This window comes from Sander lucioperca, chromosome 23 (assembly GCF_008315115.2).
Source record: "Sander lucioperca isolate FBNREF2018 chromosome 23, SLUC_FBN_1.2, whole genome shotgun sequence".
Lineage (NCBI taxonomy): Eukaryota > Metazoa > Chordata > Actinopteri > Perciformes > Percidae > Sander > Sander lucioperca.
Genome location: NC_050195.1, coordinates 18,351,125 through 18,374,922, shown reverse-complemented (window position 1 = coordinate 18,374,922; position 23,798 = coordinate 18,351,125). Strand labels below are relative to the sequence as shown.

The following is a 23,798-nucleotide window of genomic DNA, read 5'->3' as shown; positions in this document are numbered from 1 at the left end:
ACCAGAGTCTGGTAGGACCAGGCTAATGGACCAGAGTCTGGTAGGACCAGGCTAGTGTACCAGAGTCTGGTAGGACCAGGCTAATGGACCAGAGTCTGGTAGGACCAGGCTAATGGACCAGAGTCTGGTAGGACCAGGCTAATGTACCAGAGTCTGGTAGGACCAGGCTAGTGTACCAGAGTCTGGTAGGACCAGGCTAATGGACCAGAGTCTGGTAGGACCAGGCTAGTGTACCAGAGTCTGGTAGGACCAGGCTAATGGACCAGAGTCTGGTAGGACCAGGCTAATGGACCAGAGTCTGGTAGGACCAGGCTAGTGTACCAGAGTCTGGTAGGACCAGGCTAATGGACCAGAGTCTGGTAGGACCAGGCTAATGGACCAGAGTCTGGTAGGACCAGGCTAGTGTACCAGAGTCTGGAAGGACACAGTTTCAGAAACATAAAAATGTTACATAGATTCACTTCAAATTAAGATGATGCTGATCCTGGGGGTGTTGAACTTGTTTCTCTTTCCCTCTCTTCTCCTCAGTTTGACTCTGACGAAGCCGTGACGACTGACGACCAACACATTTATGTCTTTTGACATCAGAACGCCAGGCAAACCTTTGGTCGCAAACACTGCAGCTGAATCTTTTCTCTCCTGTGTGCATTACCATGTGTTCGGTCATACTTCCTCTATTTGTAAAGGTTTTAGCACAAACTAAACAGCTAAACGGTCTCTCTCCTGTATGAGTTCTCATGTGTCTCCTTAGAGATGACTTGCGGCCAAATCTTCTCCCACACTCAGAGCAGCTGAATGTTTTCTTACATGTTGAATCATGTTTCAGAGAGTTTAAAGCTGACTGAGGTTCTCTGGTCTCCTTCCAATCAGCACTGTCATCAGTCTCAGGATCAGAAGAGTCTCCAGTCTGGTCTTCAGTCTCTGGTTGTAAAAGTGGATGTGAGTTCCTGTCTGGTTCTGGTCCTCCACAGTCCTCTCCATCAGCTTCTGTTTCCATGTGTTGAGTCTGTCTCTGATGAAGCTGTGAGGACTGACGACCAACACAATGATGAACTTTGAGGCTGGTGGACCAGGGGAATCTTTGCTCACTAACAACACAGCTGTATTGTTTCTCTCCTGTGTGGTGGGCCATGTGTATCTGTAAACTTAGTTTCTGTGTAAAAGCTCTACCACACTCAGAGCAGCTGAATGGTTTCTCTCCTGTGTGAACTCTCATGTGTTTCTGTAAACTCCAACTCTGCGTAAAAGATTTCTTACAAACTGAGCAGCTGTAAGCTTTTTCTCCTGTGTGACATGTCACGTGTGTCTTCAGATCTGCCTTGCAGGCAAATGTTTTCCCACAGTTAGAGCAGCTGAATGATCGCTGTCTTGTCTCCTTCCAAAAATCACTATCAACACTGTCATCAGTCTCTGGATGTAAACGTGGATGTAGATGTGAGTTCCTGTCTGGTTCTGGTCCTCCACAGTCCTCTCCATCAGCTTCTGTTTCCATGTGTTGAGTTTGTCTCTGATGAAGCTGTGAGGACTGAGCTTCCTCTTCATCATCTTCACTCTTCACAGGGACAGGAGTGAATGGGAACTTGGTGATATCAGCCTCCTCCAGCCCTTGAAGCTGCTCTCCCTCCTGACTGCTCCACAGTTCCTCCTGTTCCTCTTTAATGTGTGGGGGGGGCTCTGGCTCCTGCTGGTCCACACTGGAGCTCCACTCCTGCTGCTCAGGAGGAACCTCTTCTTTAACCACCGACAGCTGCTGAACATCTGCAGGAAACAGGAAACACACAGAGAGAGACGTTAACACAGACACAGCGAGACAGCATCAACAGTACAGAGTCTCTTTTCAAATCTCTTTACGTGGTAAAAAAAAATGGTATTTCATGTTTCTGCAGTCTTACTTTCAGCCTGAGTGCTGTAAAGACTGACAATTATACCTGAGGCTTATCTTATTCTTATTTAATTTTCTGGTCTGGTTTGAATCCTACTTAAAGAACAGAGACTACTTTGTGTCTATAGATAAACATCTGAGCAGACAAATATGAAATGCGGTGTTCCCCAAGGCTCCGTTCTGAGGCCTCTTCTGTTTAACTCTGTTTAAGGAGCTACACTCCTGCTGCTCCTCTTCACCAACAATCACTTTAAGAATGTCTGGAGGTAAAGCTGAAACACAGACAGACCGCTGTTAATGGGAGTCTCAACAATACTTTGCTAATTAGCTGATTTCACTCTGATAAGGACGCAGCATCATAATGAAATCATCTGCTTTATCTCAGGTCCCCAAAGGTCATCATACAAAACTGAGCTGTGACACTACCACCCTTAAATAAACTCATTCCTCCACTCTGCTCCGGCTGGTGGTCAAGATGAAAACTGAGCTGAAGGAAACATTTGAGAGCATAGAGCCAAACTCAAGGCCCGCGGGCCAAATCCGGCCCCTCGCAAATTTTGATCCGGCCCCAATATCAATTTAGGTTCACAATGAATTTTGGCCCAACTAGTTGTGCGCTAAACCAAAAAGACAGGAAACTATTTTCACACTGTAATTACGCAACACTCAGAGCAGATTTAGGCAGATTTGCCGACTTTGAGACTTTCATTAATTTATCTGGTATCTTCAAAAGGAACAAAAGAATAGTGAAAGTCAAGCACTGACCTGTTCAACCAGCAGTTATTACAATAGACACGCAAATAATCACAAACAACTGCTCTTTAAAGTATAATAGAATTTATTTAACATCCAAATTATTAATTGTCAATAGCTCTTCAATCAATAAACCTATATACTTGTTACAAACTACAACAAAAGCAAAACAGACATGTAGCAGACATGTCTCTGTGTGTGTGTGTGTGTGTGTGGAAAAGGGGGGGTGACGAGACCGCGGGGATAGCTAAACCCCGCGATATCAAGGTGGCGGATGACACACCACGAGAGCCAAGATGGCAGGTCAGCTGGTTGCAGCCCCATGTGGCTATGGGCTAGCCGTTTAGCTGTTCAACGCACGTGTATGCGTGTTTGTGTGTGTATGTGTGTTCGGTTAGTGTGGAAAAGAGGATAGAAAAGCATGTTTAGAGAAAGAAACACTTGGGAGTCTTGATCTTTAAAGTTCTGACAATAACCACCTTCTTGTTCACTCAGGACTCCTCATACTCTGCTTCTGACTGGCTAGTAGTCCTTACCTAGGTACTGTCAGGGCACGCCCTCATACTCTGCTTCTGACTGGCTAGTAGTCCTCACCTAGGTACTGTCAGGGCACGCCCTCATACTCTGCTTCTGACTGGCTAGTAGTCCTCACCTAGGTACTGTCAGGGCACGCCCTCATACTCTGCTTCTGACTGGCTAGTAGTCCTTACCTAGCTACTGTCAGGGCACGCCCTCATACTCTGCTTCTGACTGGCTCGTAGTCCTTACCTAGCTACTGTCAGGGCACGCCCTCATACTCTGCTTCTGACTGGCTAGTAGTCCTTACCTAGCTACTGTCAGGGCACGCCCTCATACTCTGATGCGGTAGTTGAAGGAGCAGAGGAGGTGGTCAAGTTGTTGTAAATGGTGTTGATTTTGGATTGAAAAAATGAGAGAAAAGAGTTGCATTTGTCCACTGTGAAGATTGTAGAAATGTCGTCAGGGGGTTAAGAAGTTTGTTTATTGTAGAGAAGAGAGTCTTGGGATTGTTGGAGCCAGAGTGTATGAGCTGTGAGTGGTAGTAGGACCGGGCAGTCTTTTGACATCAGAACACCAGGCAAACCTTTGGTCAGAAACACTGCAGCTGAATCTTTTCTCTCCCGTGTGCATTGCCTTGAGTTCGGTCATACTTCATCTATTTGTAAAGGTTTTAGCACAAACTTAACAGCTAAATGGTTTCTCTCCTGTGTGAGTTCTCATGTGTGCCTTTAAACCTCCTCTCTGTGTAAAAGATTTCTTACAGACTGAGCAGCTGAAAGATTTCTCTCCTGTGTGAGTTGTCATGTGTCTCCTTAGAGATGACTTGCGGCCAAATCTTCTCCCACACTCAGAGCAGCTAAAAGGTTTCTCTCCTGTGTGGCGGACCATGTGTCTCTGTAAACTTAATTTCTGTGTAAAAGCTTTACCACACTCAGAGCAGCTGAATGGTTTTTCTCCTGTGTGAACTCTCATGTGTGTCTGTACACTTCCACTCTGTGTAAAAGATTTCTTACAAACTGCGCAGCTGTAGGCTTTTTCTCTTGTGTGACATTTCATGTGTGTTTTCAGATCTGCCTCACAGGCAAATGTTTTCCCACAGTTAGAGCAGCTAAATGATTTCTCATCAGCGCAGCTTCTCTCATCTGACCGACGCCGTCTTGTCTCCTTCCAAAAATCACTATCAACACTGTCATCAGTCTCAGGTTCAGAAGAGTCTCCAGTCTGGTCTTCAGTCTCTGGTTGTAAAAGTGGATGTGAGTTCCTGGCTGGTTCTGGTCCTCCACAGTCCTCTCCATCAGCTTCTGTTTCCATGTGTTGAGTTTGGCTCTGATGAAGCTGTGAGGACTGAGCTTCCTCTTCATCATCTTCACTCTTCACAGGGACAGGAGTGAATGGGAACTTGGTGATATCAGCCTCCTCCAGCCCTTGAAGCTGCTCTCCCTCCTGACTGCTCCACAGTTCCTCCTGTTCCTCTTTAATGTTTGGGGGGGGCTCTGGCTCCTGCTGGTCCACACTGGAGCTACACTCCTGCTGCTCCTCTTCACCAACAATCACTTTAAGAACATCTGGAGGTAAAACTGAAACACAGACAGACAGCCGTTAATGGGAGTCTCAACAATACTTTGCTAATTAGCTGATTTCACTCTGATAAGGACGCAGCTTCATAATGAAATCATCTGCTTTATCTCAGGTCCCCAAAGGTCATCATACAAAACTGAGCTGTTACACTACCACCCTTAAATAAACTCATTCCTCCACTCTGCTCCGGCTGGTGGTCAAGATGAAAACTGAGCTGAAGGAAACATTTCCAAGGCCCGCAAAGTTTGATCCGGCCCAAATACCAATTTAGGTTCACAATGAATTCTGGCCCAACTAGTTGTGCGTCAATCCAAAAAGACAGGAAACTGTTTTTCACACTGTAATTACGCGACACTCAGAGCAGATTTAGACTTTGATAAATTCCCCCAGAAGCAGATAGTTTCATACGCAGGCTGTGAAACAGGCTGCTGGGAGTCAGCTTTGTGGTAGCTGCTTATAAAAATAAAATCTTTGTTTTGCTTGATTTGCTAAATTCTACAATGGCTAAGAAACTTTTTTGCGGACTTTTTTAGGGCTTTAAGTCGACCAAGCTGCAAGTGAGAAGACTACGTGAGACTTGCAATGACATGTTAATAAACTATAAATGTTGATGTGATTCTCATTCCCTGTGTGACACCCCTGGCTTAGAGTAGAGGTCGACCGATTAATCGGCCGATTTTTGGCAATTTCTGACATAATCGGCATCGGCCAATATCCCAGTATATCAAGCCGATTAATAAGCAGGCGCATCTGCGGGCAGCCTAGTGTTAAAAACATGAATAGGCGACATTTTTTACAACGTACCCAGACCAGCTGCCTCCAGCCCCTCCCCTCGTGAAGTCTTGCCGTGTGTCTCGCGCAGTCACTTCAGGCTCAGACGCTACCGTTAGCAGTAGCATGTTGCTGGTGTTCTTACCTTGGGATTAACTGTACTAATAAAACCGTACAAAACACCGCGGCCACACCGCTGTGGAAGCTACCCGAATGTCATTTATCAGAGTCTGGGTGTTACCCCTGTCCTTGGCAGTCTCATCCACTCCTATAACGGAGCTAACTGGAGCTAACCGCTAACGGAGATAACCGCTAACGGAGCTAATCGTTGCTAACAGAGCCTTCAGTTCTCCGTTCCTGTAGGCTATCCATTAACTGCATCTATGGACTCGAGCACGACTAAAACCCTTAATTTGATTAAACTGGCTGGATGAGTTTTAAATTACAACTCAGAGTTGCTTGAATGACAGAAATGTGCTGAGATAAGATCCTGATGAGGTCAACAGGACATGTAGGCTAACAGGAGGGTCCCCAAAACACAGAGAAAACACACAAACTAATGAACAATGATCTAACCAACAAGGTGAACAAGAACTGACTTTAGAGAGCCCTGGTCTGATGGGATTCAACAGGAGTTAGGAGGAAATGTTGAGATTAATAATAACGTCACTTTCTGTGAAGCAGATTTGTATTCTCAGAAGTTTAATAAATGCTGATAAGTGCACTAAACTTTATTTTTTTCATTTAAAAGTTTATTTGACAAAGTTTATTTTCTTCTTACCTGTTTCGTTTATTTAATATATTTTTCATACATTATTTATACAATATAGGCTACAATACGTTTTTACATTATACATTTTTAATTGAAGTATACAAGTGTAGGTTGGTGAAGTGTTCAATAAATGTTTTTGCTGAGAAATTCTGTGTATATTAGTGTTACATTTTATTTTTCAAATAGAGGTTTAAAAACAAGCACATATCGGCCAAATATCGGCCATCAGCTGACCCTGATTTCTAAAGATCGGCATCGGCCAGAGAAAACCCATATGGGTCGACCTCTAGCTTAGAGTATGTGTCAACCACCACTGACATCTGGACTAGCCACAATACAAGCTTTTTAGGCATGACTGTGTCATGAACAAGCTCAAATTCAAGACAAAAGAAGGGAGACCACACAGAATTAAGGATTAAATTAAAGCCAATTAGCTGTAATAAATCTAACTGAAAACTAGTTATCGACCGATTATCAGGCTGTTTTTTGGCAGTTTGCAGATTATCTGTACTGGCGTTTATTTGCCTGATAACCGATAAAGTTAACGACCACATCATCACATACCCCACATCATCACATACCCCACATCATCACATACCCCACATCATCACATACCCCACATCATCACATACCCTTCACCATACCTAGAGATTAACATGGTTTTATGTCGGTTAGCCTAACAGCTGGTTAGATTTGCATTGAGAGATGATTTTATGGAAAGTACCCCATGCCAATCTCTAGGTATGGTGAAGGGTATGTGATGATGTGGGGGTATGGTGAAGGGTATGTGATGATGTGGGGGTATGGTGAAGGGTATGTGATGATGTGGGGGTATGGTGAAGGGTATGTGATGATGTGGGGTATGGTGAAGGGTATGTGATGATGTGGGGGTATGGTGAAGGGTATGTGATGATGTGGGGGTATGGTGAAGGGTATGTGATGATGTGGGGGTATGGTGAAGGGTATGTGATGATGAGGGGTATGGTGAAGGGTATGTGATGATGAGGGGGTATGGTGAAGGGTATGTGATGATGTGGGGGTATGGTGAAGGGTATGTGATGATGTGGGGTATGGTGAAGGGTATGTGATGATGTGGGGGTATGGTGAAGGGTATGTGATGATGTGGGGGTATGGTGAAGGGTATGTGATGATGTGGGGTATGGTGAAGGGTATGTGATGATGTGGGGGTATGGTGAAGGGTATGTGATGATGTGGGGTATGGTGAAGGGTATGTGATGATGTGGGGGTATGGTGAAGGGTATGTGATGATGTGGGGTATGGTGAAGGGTATGTGATGATGTGGGGTATGGTGAAGGGTATGTGATGATGTGGGGTATGGTGAAGGGTATGTGATGATGTGGGGTATGGTGAAGGGTATGTGATGATGTGGGGTATGGTGAAGGGTATGTGATGATGTGGGGTATGGTGAAGGGTATGTGATGATGTGGGGGTATGGTGAAGGGTATGTGATGATGTGGGGGTATGGTGAAGGGTATGTGATGATGTGGGGGCCAAGGGAACTTTATCAGGATGCATAGTATCCTGGATCCATGAAATAACTGGCCTTTCAAAATAAAAGTCTGCCTGCCTCTATGGGAATTTAACATAGGGGTGTACTGACTTATGCCCCCTGTATTTTAAGGAAGAACATTTATTTATTTACGATACATTATTCATTCACAAAGAAAACTGGTGTCCTTAAAGGTTGGATTTTTCCTCATTTTTTGAATTAAGGCATTAAGATCAATTTCCATAAGATAGATGTTTATTCCTCTTTTTAGTCAACTTTAGCATGGGTATGTAAACTTATGCTGAGCACTGTATGTTTCCATCCACATGTTTTAAGCGACTTAAGTGATATTGAATAAAAAATGCCTTATTCCTTCTTCAACGCAGGAACCCTGTCACCACAATGGTCAAAAAGCCTTGAAGAAAGGCTTAAAGACTACAAAAAAAAGCAAATATGCATTCTGGGACTGGAAGACTCTCTGGGTTGTTAACGTTTCTTTAAACCAATCACGCTAAGCTCCCAAGACGGTGGCCGCCTGTATACGAGAACGCGACTGTCTTTATAATTTATCTTTTTAATAAACTGTCTGTACACTTACAAAGTTCTCAATGCTTCTGTTAACATGTAGGGCCCTCATTATGCTACCGTTGAAGTTTGGTGATATTTTGAGCCTTTTTTAGTGGTATAAATAGCAATTTGTTTTTACGTTCCCTGTGCCCCAAATACTAGCGTTGTAAGCTACTCAGCGGTCCGCGCTAGCTTGTTTCAAGCTACAAACACATTCGATTAGCATGAAAACATGTCCCAGAGAGAGACAGAGTGGGGACACATCTGTTATTAACCCCTAGGCCCAGGTGAATAGGAACAAAAAAAAAATACTAACAGATATCAGCATGAAACTTCCCCAGTTGATTACTGACATTAAGACAAATATCTTTTGTATTCCAAGTTTTTAGAATTTGTATGTTTAAATATGCAAATTAGGTATGATCTTATTAAATATGCGCTAATTTGCATATATTTCCACAGGAGAAATCTGAACACTGGATAAAGCCAGATTCAAAATTCTTCTTTTATTTTGTTGACATATTAGAGTCATAAGGGTTTTACCGAGGGGATTTTGGTGTCTTTTTATCAGAAAATAATAATAAAAATACTGTCAACAGCCATAAAAAAAAAAAAAAAATCCAAGAATCCTGAATATACACAGGAATACAACTACTATACTATATACTATACTGGAAGGTTTGGTGTATTTAAATGTTGCTGACATGGAGATTTCAGAGTCAGAGATAAAACCCATTTTGAGAAGATTTGTACTGTAAATATTCATACTTTTTTAGCGGAAACAACTATTTACAGACACAATATCTTATCAAACCATTAGCAACAACAATATAAACCACCTAAAACACATCAAAACTTAGTTGTTGTGAGCGTGTTGGCAGTTTGATGTTGAGAGTTTGTGTTTTTAAAGGTTTATTACAATCAAAGATTCAGCATCAATTTTACAAACTCCTGCAGAGAGCTTGGAGAACGACCAACCCAAACCTCAAAATTTGCCGCTCTGCCTTTTCTTTGTGTGGACAAAACTTATATCTCAAGGCATTGAATTAGCATAGGACGTGATTTGTAAGTATACCATTGGATCGGATAACTGACCAATCAATGCCTGTTATCTGGCACAACTCCAACAAAGGTCTCTTCTGTCTTGGGGGACCTCTACTCATGTTAACAATTTCCAGATGTTCTCAGTAAATGTGGGGTAAAGTTCATGCATCTCCTTATACCAACTCTTAAGTCAAAGTGTATAGAATGTTATAGGATGTCAATATACCACAATTTCTTGTTTCCTCTGATAATACCTGACAGTATATCGATGTTTCACAGCTCTGTGACAGTAGATCGATGTTTCACAGCTCTGTGACAGTAGATCGATGTTTCACAGCTCTGTGACAGTAGATCGATGTTTCACAGCTCTGTGACAGTAGATCGATGTTTCACAGCTCTGTGACAGTAGATCGATGTTTCACAGCTCTGTGACAGTATATCGATGTTTCACAGCTCTGTGACAGTAGATCGATGTTTCACAGCTCTGTGCCGGCTCCAAAAACAACAATCCCAAAGCAAAGTTACAAAACATGCTCTCATATACGTTAGACAGATACCTACACTTGGGACCCCCACGAAAACGAGATGATACATCTCCAGGGGTTTAGCCTAATAAAGAAATTTGAACACACACTACCGGTCAAAAGTTTAGGATCACTTAGAAATGTCCATTCCACTCCATTATAGACAGAATACCAGCTGAGATCAGTTGCATTGTTTTTTTAATCAGGGCAGCAGTTTTCAGATTACATTATGTGATTACATAATTGCAAAAGGGTTCTTGACTGTTGTAGACAGAAGTGGCTGATCTTTAACCCAATATCTACATTGCCCATTATCAGCAACCATTCATCCAATGGTCCACAGGCTCATTCTGTTTGCTAATCTGATATCACTTTGAAAGGCTAACTGAGAAAACATTGGAGAACCCTTTTGCAATTATGTTAGGACTTAATGTAATCTGAAAACTGCTGCCCTGGTTAAAAAAACAATGCAACTGATCTCAGCTGGTATTCTGTCTGGAGTGACCCCCAACTTTGGACCGGTAGTGTATATAATAAGCACATTAACTCCTCCTTTCAGTGGCAGTTTTTAATTGAACAACCCTGTACGTATTGCACAAAATGACATAATGCACAACCCCAATAACCTACTTATTGCACGATGACATAGTGCACAACCCAGCCAGCCTACATGTCAGTGTTGATAAGCGTAACGGACATAGTTAAACTGTGTAGACTGAGGTTGGGGAGGGGGGGGAAGTGGTTGGATTATTCTTTGTGCATTGTAGGAAAAACATGTTTCTGGGAGTCTTGACACAGTGAAGAAAGTGATAAAAAGTCATGGTATAGTATGTCTAAAACAGTCATAAACCGTCATTTCCTGCATTTTGATACATTTTTATGCACCAATTCACAGCTGAAATACCTTTATTTAGCCTATGCAAAGAAAAAAAACACAAATGACAATTCAAAATATGTCAAAAATATAATGGAAAGTATGCTGTTGCGTGTCATAGTGCACTTTTTATGGAAATCTTGGAGCTTTCTTAGTGGGTACTTTTTTGACATACTTCTCTCACACACACACACACACACACACACACACACTTTTATATATAAGATAAAGTTAGCACGCTGATAAAAACACATTAGCTTCAGGAGCTAGCTGCATGCTAGCAGCTAGCAGGCTAGCGTTAGCTTAGCGTGGTTGTGAGAGCAGTTAGATTGTCAGACTAACCTTCTCCCCTCGGCTTGGTCTCCTCCGTGTGTTCCCGGTGTCGCTCCATCTCTGATCAACAAACTAACAAACGCTGTTTGGGATTCCCTGATCTGGATTCAGCTAACGGCTTCTCTCCTCACGGGGAAACAACAACAAACACCACTTCCGGGGGGACCGCTGTCACAATAAAAGCCTTTTTTATTCTCTTCATTTTTATGTCTTTCATGAATTATTTAACTATGAGGTTCAACTCCTTCATTTTGGTGACTTTTTATGCACTAAAACTTGCTTACCAAGATCATGTACCACCTTTTTTAGTCCAAACTCACGCACGCACAAAGAGGAACACACATCACACACACACACACACACACACGCACGCACACACACACACGCACACACACACGCGCACACACACACGCGCACACACACACACACACCTCTACATTTGCAGAAGTTTGAGTCTTGACTGTTTATTCCACCAACAAATCTTATATATTACCTAATTTTCATTCCGTAGTGTAGACCGGGGGTGTCTAACTCAATCTCACTAAGGGCCACACTAGAACATGATAATCACATCAGGGGCCAGACACGTACAGTTTATTGACATGCTTTGAATAATCGAAAGAGGCAAATATTTTGGACTGTTTTATTGCATGTTTTTACATACTTTCACATTTGGCCTAACCTGACTCCAGATGGATCGCTTCCCATTTGCTCGGCATATCCATCTGGGAACTTTCTGTTGGAGAACTTTTGGGAAGGGGCGAAAATACTGGTTAGCTGATTGAATAAACCATCTGTCTATCACCACCTATGTTGGTGATAGACGGGCCAAATCAACCAATCAGATCAACGAAGCGTATGAAAATACAACCACAAGCCCCTGCTGCTGCAGGCAAAGCATAGCTCGTTAGCTCAGCAAGCAAGCAACATGTCGGTAAAGGATATTTGCAGTTTGTGTAACGAGGATTTACGAATAAAAGGCTCCATTTCAGGTTCCCGGTCCATATTCCAAAAGAAGGATCCAAGAGAAAAAAGCATTAGCGAGCGGCTAACAGAATTAGGGCTACCGCTGTCTGAAAATACTGGTTAGCTGATTGGATAAACCATCTGTCTATCGCCACCTAAACCCGCCTCAAAACCAACACTGATTGGTCGGTTGTTTGGCGAACGGCTCCAAATTTTCTCCGTCTCAAGATGCCAGACTGATCTGCGAGTGGAAAACTGGAGCTCACCAGATCAGGACAGTCTCACGAGGCTACATTTGGCCCACATAAAGCCCTAAAAAAAGCTGTCCTTGGGCGCCCGGATAGCTCAGTTGGTAGAGCGGGTGCCCATGTGTATGGGTTTGCTCCCCGACGCAGCGGGCCCGGGCTCGACTCCGACCCGCGGCCCCCCTTTGCTGCACGTCATCCCCCCTCTCTCCCCTCTTTCATTTCTTCAGCTGTCCTGTCAATAAAGGCCTAAAAATGCCCAAAGAATAATCTTAAAAAAACATTTAAAAAATAAAATAAAAAATAGCTGTCCTAGAATTGAGCAAATCAAGCAAAAACAATGCATTCTGGTCACATTTTTAAAAGGCCTGAATATGGGAATTTCTGAATCTCAAACCTAAATTGTTATGTGGGCCAGATCCAAATTTGGGAGGGGCCGGATTTGGCTGCGTGTCTTGAGTTTGACACACGTGGTGTAGACAGTGTCAAGAGAGGAGAAAAAAAATGTGAAAATTGTTACAAAACAAGCATTGAAGATGATCCATAGGAGCATAGGAATAATACGTTTCGATAACAAGAACACAAACCAATGATAAATCTCTGCAAGACTAAAGATCAGAATCAATTGTTCCGCCGCTGGTCGGTATCTCTCCTATCGGTCCTTTGTGAGCTGGTGCTGGGGCCTCCTGGGGACGCAGAATCCAGGTCCTAAATTCCAGCTTGTGTGGTCCTGCTCATCCGCTCGGAGTTTCCTGACGAGGAAGGCCACTACGTAGGGTTTAAACTGTCCGTCTTCTCGTACTGCGCCGATAGGTCCTCCGGGACAGGGATGGCCAACAGCGCAGCGGTGTATGGCGTAGGGTTGACGAAGACTTTCTCAAAAATGAGGTCCATCATGTCAGCAACATAACCTGTATCATAAAACACAAGCTCTTTTTAATTGGTTGGATTTGGTTTGTTCCTGTGTTTTTGGATTTAATTGATTTTTCATCAAGAGAAATCAACCCGTTCTCACTCCGAACTCGTAAAATATGGGCGTTTGGGCATTGGCTGTCAGCGTCTGAAGCAACAAAAAAAAACGTACCGGGGAGAGCAGCAGCTACACGGGATTTGAAGATGACGTAGCATTAAGAGCGACTACGGTAGCGAGTAGTATGAAAGGCCGAAATTCTGCGTAAGGAGGTTGGTTGGGGGGGTGGATGGTAGGGCTGGGCAATATGGAGAAAATCAGATATCACGATATTCTTGACCAAATACCTCGATATCGATATTCTAGGGTTGACAATTGGTGCTTCAACAAAATATCTTCACACTTAGATTTTAGATGAATAATCATCAGTAATGTTGACATAATGTCTAAGTGGGAAAAAGGCAAATAATAGAACAGCTAGAACAGTCTGGTAAGTTCAGAAAAGTACATCACTTTACTGTAATACAGCCTTTAAAACCAGGAAAAGACAACACCTATGTCATATTACGATATTACCCAAAATCTAAGACGATATCTAGTCTCATATCCCGATATCGATATTATATTGATATATCGCCCAGCCCTAGTGGATGAGTCAAACACAGGAGACCGGGGATCATGTCCCGCATGTCACGTTTCCTAAACCCAACCGTCCCGTTCTTCCCGCGAGTCACGGAAACGTAAGCCCACCCACAACCTTTTCCTTAACATAACAGCGTCAAAATAGATGCCAATAGTCGATTTCGATAAAGCGCGTTATATGACGCTAGAGGAGACTTTTATCTATGTCAATGACAACGCCAAGAGGCACCATATTTTACGAGATGGGAGTGAGAACGTGTTGGAGAAATACATTTTAGAATTCCAAAATATGTGTTGTCTGAATTGATCTTAACCCTTACCAAAGGTGGGCTGTGTCTTTTGAGGGTTGGCTCTGCACTCTCCCTTCCTAGCCTTTGGAAAGGAGATTTTCAAGAGAGGTACACCTTCCTCTGTTTCGGCCTGTGGTCGGTCCGCATTCTCATTATAATGCATCGCAGCCAGGTAGAGTCTGGAAGTACAAGACTAAATGTGTTAATATTGACAGATATTTTAGGCTATAATTCCCAAAAGTATTGGGTAAACAAACTCTCTTTCACCTGCACAGCATTCCAATAAAGGGAAAGACAACATTCTTTGGGGCAAAACGAAGGACGACGGCACAGAAAGCATCCAACCATGAAGTTTGGTGGTGGGGGCTCAGATTTGCGACATCCTTCAGCGTTCTTTTGTTTGTCAGCAACTTCTCCAACTTGTAGAAAGCTGGAGTTGCTGCAGACAATAAGAAAATATCATATTAGAAAACAATACGGTACAGAATATTACAACAATGATCTGTGGTCCATTTCTGAAAGTGACATTTAGCCTGTTATATTGATGAAATACCTGCTTGGAGCCATTTCCTCTTGTCAGTTGTCTTGCGGATCACATGCTCGCACTCGGGGTAAAGAGAATCCTCGTGTGTGTGGACATCTCGAACATGGTTCAGGATGGCGGTCCACTTTGTGATTCTCTCTGGGCCGGAGGTTGAGCCAGCTGCCGTCCAGTGTATGTGGTCGTTGATGCTTTTCATCCACTTCTTGAGTTCCTCACAGTCTTTCTGCTTACTGATTGCTTCCAGTTTCTTTGAAATTCCTACAACGAAAGCAAAATACATTCCACTTAGTTAAGACACTCATAAACTGAGTGATTAGGCTACTCTATTGTAGCATTTCATAATCAATTTCAAAGCATTTGTTACCATTTACTCATAGTGTCACAATTTCACAGTAAGAGGGAGCTTTACGCAAGCTTAAAAAAACCCAAAAGGATATGACTAACACCTCAAAGAAAGGAAAAGACTGGAGCAAAACTATGGACGTCAATCAGCTCTAGGGGTGTAAAACAAAATCAATACACTTGAGTATCGCAATATTTTATTTTGCAACACTGTATCAATTTTCAAAAACGCAATATCAATATATATAATATTGATATTGCGTTTTTGAAAATTGATATATATATATATATATATATATATATATATATATATATATTTTTTTTTTTTTTTTTTTTTAAGCTTATGTGCAAAAATATTCCTGTAAGACAGTGGTTCACGTTTATGTTGTTTAAACCCCCTACCGCTAGATGGCTATGCTGAGACACACCACTAGTGTCCTCGCCTAGCAGTGCCTAACAGTGCCTAACAGTGCCTAACAGTGCCTAACAGTGCTTAGCAGGGCCTAGCAGGGTCTAAAAGTGCCTAACAGTGCCTGACTTTTTGCTAGAAGCTAACAACGTAGCTATGGCTGAACTTTGGCCTACTTTAGCATATAAACATTAGCTCACTAAGAACCTGGGAACCACAATCCCAAACTGGCAGTTTGATTTTCTGTGTCCTGAATTGTTTACCTAAAGTAAACTTCTTTTGACTTTTATGCACATCATGTCTTTTTTTAAATATTAGTTTAATTAGTTTTTAATATATATATATATATATATATATATATTTTTTTTTTTAAGCTTATGTGCAAAAATATTCCTGTAAGACAGTGGTTCACGTTTATGTTGTTTAAACCCCCTACTGCTAGATGGCTATGCTGAGACACACCACTAGTGTCCTCACCTAGCAGTGCCTAACAGTGCCTAACAGTGCCTAACAGTGCCTAACAGTGCCTAACAGTGCTTAGCAGTGCCTAACAGTGCCTAACAGTGCCTAACAGTGCCTAGCAGTGCCTAACAGGGCCTAGCAGGGCCTAACAGTGCCTAACAGTGCCTAACAGTGCCTAGCAGTGCCTAACAGTGCCTAGCAGGGCCTAGCAGTGCCTAACAGGGCCTAGCAGTGTCTAACAGTGCCTAACAGTGCCTAGCAGGGCCTAGCAGTGCCTAACAGTGCCTAACAGTGCCTAACAGTGCCTAACAGGGCCTAGCAGGGCCTAGCAGTGTCTAACAGTGTCTAACAGGGCCTGACTTTTTGCTAGAAGCTAACAACGTAGCTATGGCTGAACTTTGACCTACTTTAGCATATAAACATTAGCTCACTAAGAACCTGGGAACCACAATCCCAAACTGGCAGTTTGATTTTCTGTGTCCTGAATTGTTTACCTAAAGTAAACTTCTTTGACTTTTATGCACATCATGTCTTTTTTTAAATATTAGTTTTTCAAAAATTATACTTTAAAAAAAATCCCAATATATCGCCTTACGCACAGTATTGAAATATATTGCAATATATTGAATCGTGACCCATGTACCGTGATGCGTATGGTATCGCCAGATTCTTGCCAATACACAGCCCTACTCAGCTCCATATTGGCACTGACAATATACCTTTTGCCATGTGCCGGACATCGTAGTAATGGGTTATGTTTCTCTCCCTGAGGAACTCCTGTACTCGTGGATGACGATCAGTGACAATGCAATCGAGGTTGACGCCCCGCGACTCCAGTAATGCTAGACTCCTCGTCAGGCCCTCCTTTTCCATGTGGCTGCTACCACCAACCTCGTTGCTCTGTTAACGCAGAAAAACAATATATTAATAAAAATACATTATAGACTTTGATTTTCAAATGACAACCAAATGACAACTCACCTGAACCAGCTGAATGTCCACAACGGTGTTAGTATGGAGATCCATCATCGTATAGCTCCCATACTTTGCAGAGTGGCCTGTTTTTGTTCAAATAGTGAAATTAGTAATCAGTATTTAATACTTTGGTATTATGTCTGGCATTTTATTTAGGTCATTCCTTTTAAAAGGTGCTGTAGGTAGGATTGTGAAGATCCAGGACTTGGCAAAAAATTTGAACAACTTCTCAGTCCCCCCCCCCTTTCTGCTAAAGCCCAAAACGGTCTCCTAAGCCCCTCCCCCCACAAGGGAGAATGAATGCGTGTGCATGAGCAGTGATTGGCACGCAGTTAGACACCCCCCCTGGCCCTGATTGGTGCATCTGAACAGTTAGACACCCCCCCTGGCCCTGATTGGTGCATCTGAACAGTTAGACGCCCCCCCTGGCCCTGATTGGTCCATCTGAACAGTTAGACGCCCCCCCTGGCCCTGATTGGTCCATCTGAACAGGGAGCGGTGGATTTTTGTAAATCTCTCTCCAGGCTGTAGGTGGAGCCAGAGGAGCTGGATTTATTTTAAATGACCTTCTTCATGTAGTTCTACTGGAACATAGGGTCAGTTTCAGCAGATATGACAGAAAGTTAGTTTTATAAGTCTCACCTACTGCACCTTTAACTTCAAACAATATCTAACCCCTGTATAAACTACACTAATTCTGTAAAGTATCAATACCTGGGGAGTCAGCTCTCATGTCACCACCAAGGGTCACTTTTTCCTCCTGACTTAGCCGCTGCAGATTCACATCCTGTGTGACTTTCCAGTGGTGAATAACTGCCGGCTCGACGAAAGCTCTGGCATGGCGGTGAAATGTTTCATGCCCAAACAACTGTAGCTTCATTGCCTTGAAGACCTGTTGGCGTGGGGAGGATACATGATACATGTAATGTGATCTAAATTGAAGGAATTCACAGTCAAAGTAACTTACAGTCGCACATCATTTACCTTTTCGATTCGTGTGAAAGAGGCACCGTTCAGGTACACGGCGGCAGAAAGGTGCAGATCTCCAGCTGGCGTGCTCCCAAGGACGGGCTGGCTATTCCACTGTCTTGTAAATGTGCAATGGAGGCACCGCTGCTTCACAGACAGGAAGGTCCCCAGCCTTTGGGTCCTCACATCACATGCCCGCGTGCAGACTGGACATGCATTAAACAACTCCATGATGCAGTTCTCGTACACTATGTACTTTTTGTTGTTGTGGGTGGGGGCGGACGAATCATCTCTGTATCAAACCACAAAGAAAGGAAAACTCATTTTGAGGTAAACAGACTGGCCCTTATTTACGAAACGAACGTAGGACGTACGGTCATTTCCACGCAAAGCGCGGCATTTATCACTATGGACGCGAGCGGAGGCTACGATCAAATCTCACGTCGTTTGAACTCGCGTACGCACGTTTTCGAGTCAGCGTGGACTTGGTGGAGCGCTCCATTGGATTGATTATGACGGCCAGAGATCCAGATGAGCCGATGCCCAGAGAGCAGCGCCCAGCACAGCCCCAACTGGGGGCTATACCAAGGAGACAGGATATTATTCCTCGCTTTTAAAAAGGTATAGCATTATGTTTGGCAATGATACTCAATACAGGAAACATGATGATGCACGACATTTTTATTTATTCTTCAGGTTTTCGGTTCCCTTTTAAAGTGTTGTTAATGGCCACAAGTGAACGATTTATTTCTGCCACTGACCGACATATTTCGGCATATCTGCGCTGGTTTCTACGATAGGTTGATAAATGAGGGCCATTGAGCTTTCATCTGGACTGTACTTTAAACCATCACCCTGTTTGCACCTGGTTTAATAATCTTTATATGCACATAAACAATCCTAAAAGTAATGCTATAAACAACAACAGTCTCACTGAGACTAATCCTTTATGTTAGAATGCCATACAATTTATAAAAATGATGAAAGCTGTCACGAGCCACACACCTATCTTCACACTCAGTAACTTACGACTTTAGTGTAGAGTCTAGCGATGCTGTGATGGAGTCGGCAGGATCATAAGTGGGATCCTGTCCCTTTGAAGCTTCCACTACAGAGCTGCCCTCCAACGGGTTGTCCTCCAGCTCTTCATCGAGGTCTAGACGAGGTCTTTTGGGTGGTCTCTGTATAGGTGCCGATGACAGGCACAAAGGGTCTGCATTTGAAGGCCCCACACCGAAATCTTTGCAGGAGACAGTTGCCTGGACACCTGCGGCCAAAATTAATATTAACGCCAGAATACGTACTAAGTACATCAAAATTAAATGTACTGAAGGTGGCAAGTACATACCTTCACTTCTAAATTGGGGCAGCGGAGTCTTTAAGAATAGCTGTGTGCCTACAGTGTGTGTTTCCAGGTGGTCTGTCTGGCAGGCAACATCCCTTGAGCGAGGCAGCTGAATGTAAGCACTTGATGTGCTGGCCTGTGTACAGACAACAAGGTCAATTAGTACTCAATTTATTTACTTTGTATATATTCCAGGTGCAAGTTGTAAGAAGATAAGCATGTTTAGTGAATGAAATGAATACTTAAAATTAGATCTAGGAAATGATAAAATGATATTACATTAAAAGGTGAGTTCCTCCATGGTTTCAGCGCAATTTAATTTTTGTCTCAAATCGTAGGCATCTCTCCTTGATCCGCTAGCTGCCTGGCCCCTGAACACACCGTGAAAACGCCCGGTCTCGGGAGACAACACAGGGGTCGTAAATGTGAATTTACTTGGAACGTCAATAGAAGTGACCCCGCAGGAACTCATAGTGCACCTTTAAGGGTGTCACGATTTCACGAAGTCACAATCTCGAACTTCAAATTAAAAAATGGAATCGTCGATGCCACGCCCCCATGTCAAAAACAAACCCCACAATTTAAATTTCAATAGATCCTTTTCCTCTCAAAATCACAACCGTTCTCTTCGAGATCCCTAGCAAAATCCACAAACGGGACACCAAAAACCAACATAGTGAAGCCTCTTGCTTTTAGTTGATAATCGTTTATTGCCTCCTTGGCAGAGTTACCTCCGGCTACGGCCAATACTCTGACGTCGCTCCGGAGACTGCACAGCTGTGAGCGTGGGGTTGGGGGTTTCCAGTAGAATCACAGAGGAAGAAAGGAAGACGAGTAATCCACTTAGAACGAGGCTAAAGAAGAACGGGACCTTTTACTCGTCGCCGAGGGCTGGCAAGCTACGGAGCCACTCACTGGATGGAATCGGCCTCTTCCACGGGTGCGTGTTAGCGCCATTTTAGTTTGCAATTGCTGGTGTAATTATCGCGGCGGACTGGCGGTGTGAGACGCAGGACGTGTAGGACCAAAAAGCGGCGATCGCTACAAGTCGCAGTCAGTATCACTCGGTGCCCCTTCTGATGTAGAAATGGAGAAGGACACAGGGAGTAGTATATGTTCAACTGTTCGGAAATAGTTTGTTAAGTTGTCCATGTTGCAGGTTAACCCCCACTGTTGTGCTGTAGGGAAGCGATTTGGCGAGTGCGTTTTGGTCGCTGGTCGAGGAGCTGACCCCGCGACCAGCAGATGCGACGTGCCTCACTCAGCATCCAGGATTTGAGGCATGCTGCCAGAATCCGTTTGTGCTAAAGATAGCATACACACATTTCTATAATCTACGCTATCTACCGCTGAACACTCTCTTACTCATCTCTCGTCACTCTCAAGCGGGCTTTGGTCTGTCGTCTCCCTAACGTGACATAATACAGTTCATTGTGGGGGAAAGGAGAATCATTGCAAACCGGTCTTTGGTGTTTTTTGCCCCCCAACGTCTCCTCCCAGGCAGCGCGGCAATGGTTATGTTTAGGGTTAGGGTTAGGGTTAGCTGCCTGGAAGGCATCGAGCTTGCAAACCACTGTAAAATAGAACTTTTTCGTATTATATTCCGTTTTGTGATACCCAACAACATCAAATACAAATGAGAAACTAGATGGCAGGTTATTTTACTTAAGTTTCCAATTGACTGAAGATATACGTTATTGTTACTAGAGGATGGATACCCGGCCGGGTTCGGACAGATATTTAGAAATGATGTTGGGGTTCGGGTCGGGTTCGGTCACATCAGCGTGAAAAGGCATTGAATATTTTAAATTTAAAACTTATTATGTAGGTGCGCGCCTGTGTTAACGTGCGCTTGTTGCCCCGTGTGAGCTGATGACCTCATCTGTTGACATTTCTGAATGCCTTCCAGTTGCTTAATAAAAGCTTTCCACACAAACAAACGTACATGTGTCATTAGGATGAGAACAAAATGAGATTTTAACTGTGTCGGGCTCGGACAGAAAAATGCGGCCCGATCCGGACTCTAATTCTTACATTATGTTGTTAATAAATGTTGTAAATTTGACAATGTAGTGTGGTACATTGTGAACAAAGGTCAGATATTATATTGCATAAAAGTCTAGTCTAAAAATGTCATAGCAACCTGTGCTTAAAAAAAAAAAAAAAAAAATGTAAAAATCGAGAATCGAATGGAACCGTGACCTTAGACTCGAAAATGTAATCGAATCGTGACACCCCTATATTACATCATTTATTTGTTTAGCCTACATATTTTATATTTCATATATCTTAAAAGTTCTTACAATGTATGTTATTACAACTACATCAAGCTCTGCAGAAACCTGCTAATAGCCCATTGATTTGAACCAGGTGTGAAGGGGAAAACATGAGTGGGCCCGCGTATTTAGGAAGAGTTAACGGGCCATAATTATCTCCTCATCGGTAAAAACAGTTGTATTCGTTTGTAGTAGGGTGACCACCAGACATTCTTCAAGATTCGGGACATTCCATTGATATCCAAGCAGTTGAGATCGGTGCCTCAGGCCCCGTTGCTGTAAGGCACCTTAAATGTGCCAATTCTCATGTACATGCCCAGTCATTAATGTACAACACTTGCGTTACAGTGTGTGTATTCACACACATACTTGATGCTATCTACTTTTTATGGCTGCACAATTAATCAAATTTTAATCGTGATCACAATTTGGGCTTCCCACAATTAAATGAACATTATCGCCTGCAATATTGATACTTAAAATGCGTGCTCCGCTCATAGTAAACGCCGCTGCATATTGAATTAAGAGCTTCGTAGACTGACAGCCAGCGACCAGGGGGCATTTGAGATGTTTCTGCGCAGACCCTGCAGCGGCAGTCTGTGAAAAACTTTCCTGACTGTTGCAGCTGCAATCCAGAGTAGAAGCGTAACCTTGTTTTAATTTTAAGGCACAACATGAAAGTGAAAGCAGTGCTCTGTCGATTTAATTTTGGGTAGAGTTTTGGTCAAATTTTATTTATATGTTGCTTCTAGGAGATGCACTGTAAATAAGGACCAGTCTTAATTTGATGCAAAATATTTGTACATTAGCAGGATTGTAGCTCAACATGGATGGAAAGCAGTGCTCTGTTTATTTAAATGTGAAAGTGCAATTCAAATTTTTTTCCCCTAAAAATCAATGAATAATCGTGATCTCAATATTGATCAAAATAATCGTGATTATCAATTTGGCCATAATCGTGCAGCCCTACTACCTTTACATTAGCAATAGCAACAGTAACTGGGCTGTTAGCTGCAGAGCTAATGTTACAGCCACATTCTAAAAGGAGTTTGCACACTGCTCCAACAAATACCAACAAACTCCAACATTATAAAGTTGGCAGCTGTTGGCAGTTGTTAGTTGGTCGTCTTTAGAATGATCATAAACCCAACTGCCAGTCCACACTGCCCAGACAGTAACAGACAAGTCTGACTTTGGTCACCTAGTCCTACCTTTTCTTATTTGCGTTTTGGTTTAATATAACATGGATGAAGTGGAGACCTTGTTGAATGTGGCCAGAGTAGTTCTGGTCTACCTGGCCTGTAGAGCTGCTAGCCGTGTACAAGAGAGACGGCAATCAAGACGAGCCAGGAGGAGACTGGGGTGTAAACCTTGGATATTGGACATGCAAAACAGGGTGTCTATCCTAACTCGTGTCAAGAACTTCGCTCAGAAGATACTCCAGCTTTTGCGAATTTTGCCCGTTTTGCTCCTCAAGCTTTTGAGGAATTACTCACTATGGTTACTCCACTAATTGCCAGAAAAAAAAACATTTTAGAGACAGCATTTCGAGCTGTTAGAATGTTGCTGTTTGTTGAAAAATGGGCGACATTGGTCTGACATACTCCAACTCCACCAGACCAGACTGGACATGTCAACCTCTAACGACTCCATCCAACAAACGCCAACAAACACAGACGGCCGGCCCACACTGACCCAACTGTTGGTGTTTGTTGCCGTTTGTTGGAGCAGTGTGCAAGTTCCTTAAGGGTAACAAGCTAGATAACCATATACAGTAAAGCAACAAAATTATATAGCGTTAGTTGGCTTACTTGTCCGAGGTTTGTAGCTGAGCCAAGGAGAGTTGGTACCGATCCAGACTTTATCTTCAGACGCTCAGCAAGGCCAGCTCTGTATTGGCCCAAGTTGAGGAAACAGTCGTCGGTGAAATGTTTGGCGCAGACATACAAAACTTTGGGAAGTTGTGTCGGTGCATTTCCAGACAAAATAAAATGAACCCACTGGTTCTTCAGAGGCTCGGGTGAAGGAGCTAAAAAAAGACTTTTGTGTTCATCTGTACATGCAAACACTGAGCAACTGTTATGCTTCGCTCGTTTGCGAACCATGATGTCTCTCGAGGAAAAACTATTATCGCGCTCGCACGGTCGTAGCTCATTTTCTCTACCTTGGAAATCTCGCGAAATGTGTTTCTGTAAATCTCCACTCTGCGCAAAAGATTTCTTACGGACTGAGCAGCTGAAAGGTTGCTCTCCTGTGTGAGTCATCATGTGTGCCTTCAGGTGTGCCTTGGTCCCAA

At 43.1% G+C, this 23,798-nt stretch overlaps 2 protein-coding genes across 2 annotated transcripts in view; both read right to left on the bottom strand.

Annotated features, from left to right (window-relative positions):
• Positions 1-425: 425 nt before the first annotated feature.
• On the bottom strand, positions 426-1,685 carry LOC118494327 (gastrula zinc finger protein XlCGF49.1-like). Its single transcript, XM_035998003.1, has 2 exons — positions 1,429-1,685; positions 426-933 (listed from the first exon to the last, which is right to left on the bottom strand). Exons 1-2 carry the CDS (start codon positions 1,490-1,492, stop codon positions 458-460), a joined length of 540 nt encoding a protein of 179 aa, XP_035853896.1. The 5' UTR covers positions 1,493-1,685; the 3' UTR covers positions 426-457.
• Positions 1,686-12,849: 11,164 nt separating this feature from the next.
• LOC116050034 overlaps positions 12,850-23,798 on the bottom strand; it is an 11,070-nt gene continuing 121 nt past the window's right edge. Inside the window, exons 1-11 of the mRNA XM_031300100.2 lie at positions 23,314-23,798; positions 19,230-19,362; positions 18,911-19,148; positions 17,897-18,173; positions 17,627-17,804; positions 16,919-16,995; positions 16,657-16,837; positions 14,734-14,982; positions 14,448-14,619; positions 14,211-14,359; positions 12,850-13,249 (exon numbers count right to left, since the gene is read on the bottom strand). The exon at positions 23,314-23,798 is cut by the window's right edge and continues 121 nt beyond it. Of these exons, the coding sequence (XP_031155960.2) occupies positions 13,107-13,249; positions 14,211-14,359; positions 14,448-14,619; positions 14,734-14,982; positions 16,657-16,837; positions 16,919-16,995; positions 17,627-17,804; positions 17,897-18,173; positions 18,911-19,148; positions 19,230-19,362; positions 23,314-23,769 (2,253 nt within the window). The 5' untranslated portion in view covers positions 23,770-23,798 and the 3' untranslated portion in view covers positions 12,850-13,106. The remainder of the gene's footprint in view (positions 13,250-14,210; positions 14,360-14,447; positions 14,620-14,733; positions 14,983-16,656; positions 16,838-16,918; positions 16,996-17,626; positions 17,805-17,896; positions 18,174-18,910; positions 19,149-19,229; positions 19,363-23,313) is intronic.

Excerpts from the sequence above, each read along its gene's own strand:
- LOC118494327 (XM_035998003.1), bottom strand. The coding sequence starts at position 1,492 with ATGGAAACAGAAGCTGATGGAGAGGACTGTGGAGGACCAGAACCAGAC. Across the intron at positions 934-1,428 it reads AGACAGGAACTCACATCTAC|TTTTACAACCAGAGACTGAA; the intron begins ATCCACGTTTAC and ends ACTCACATCCAC.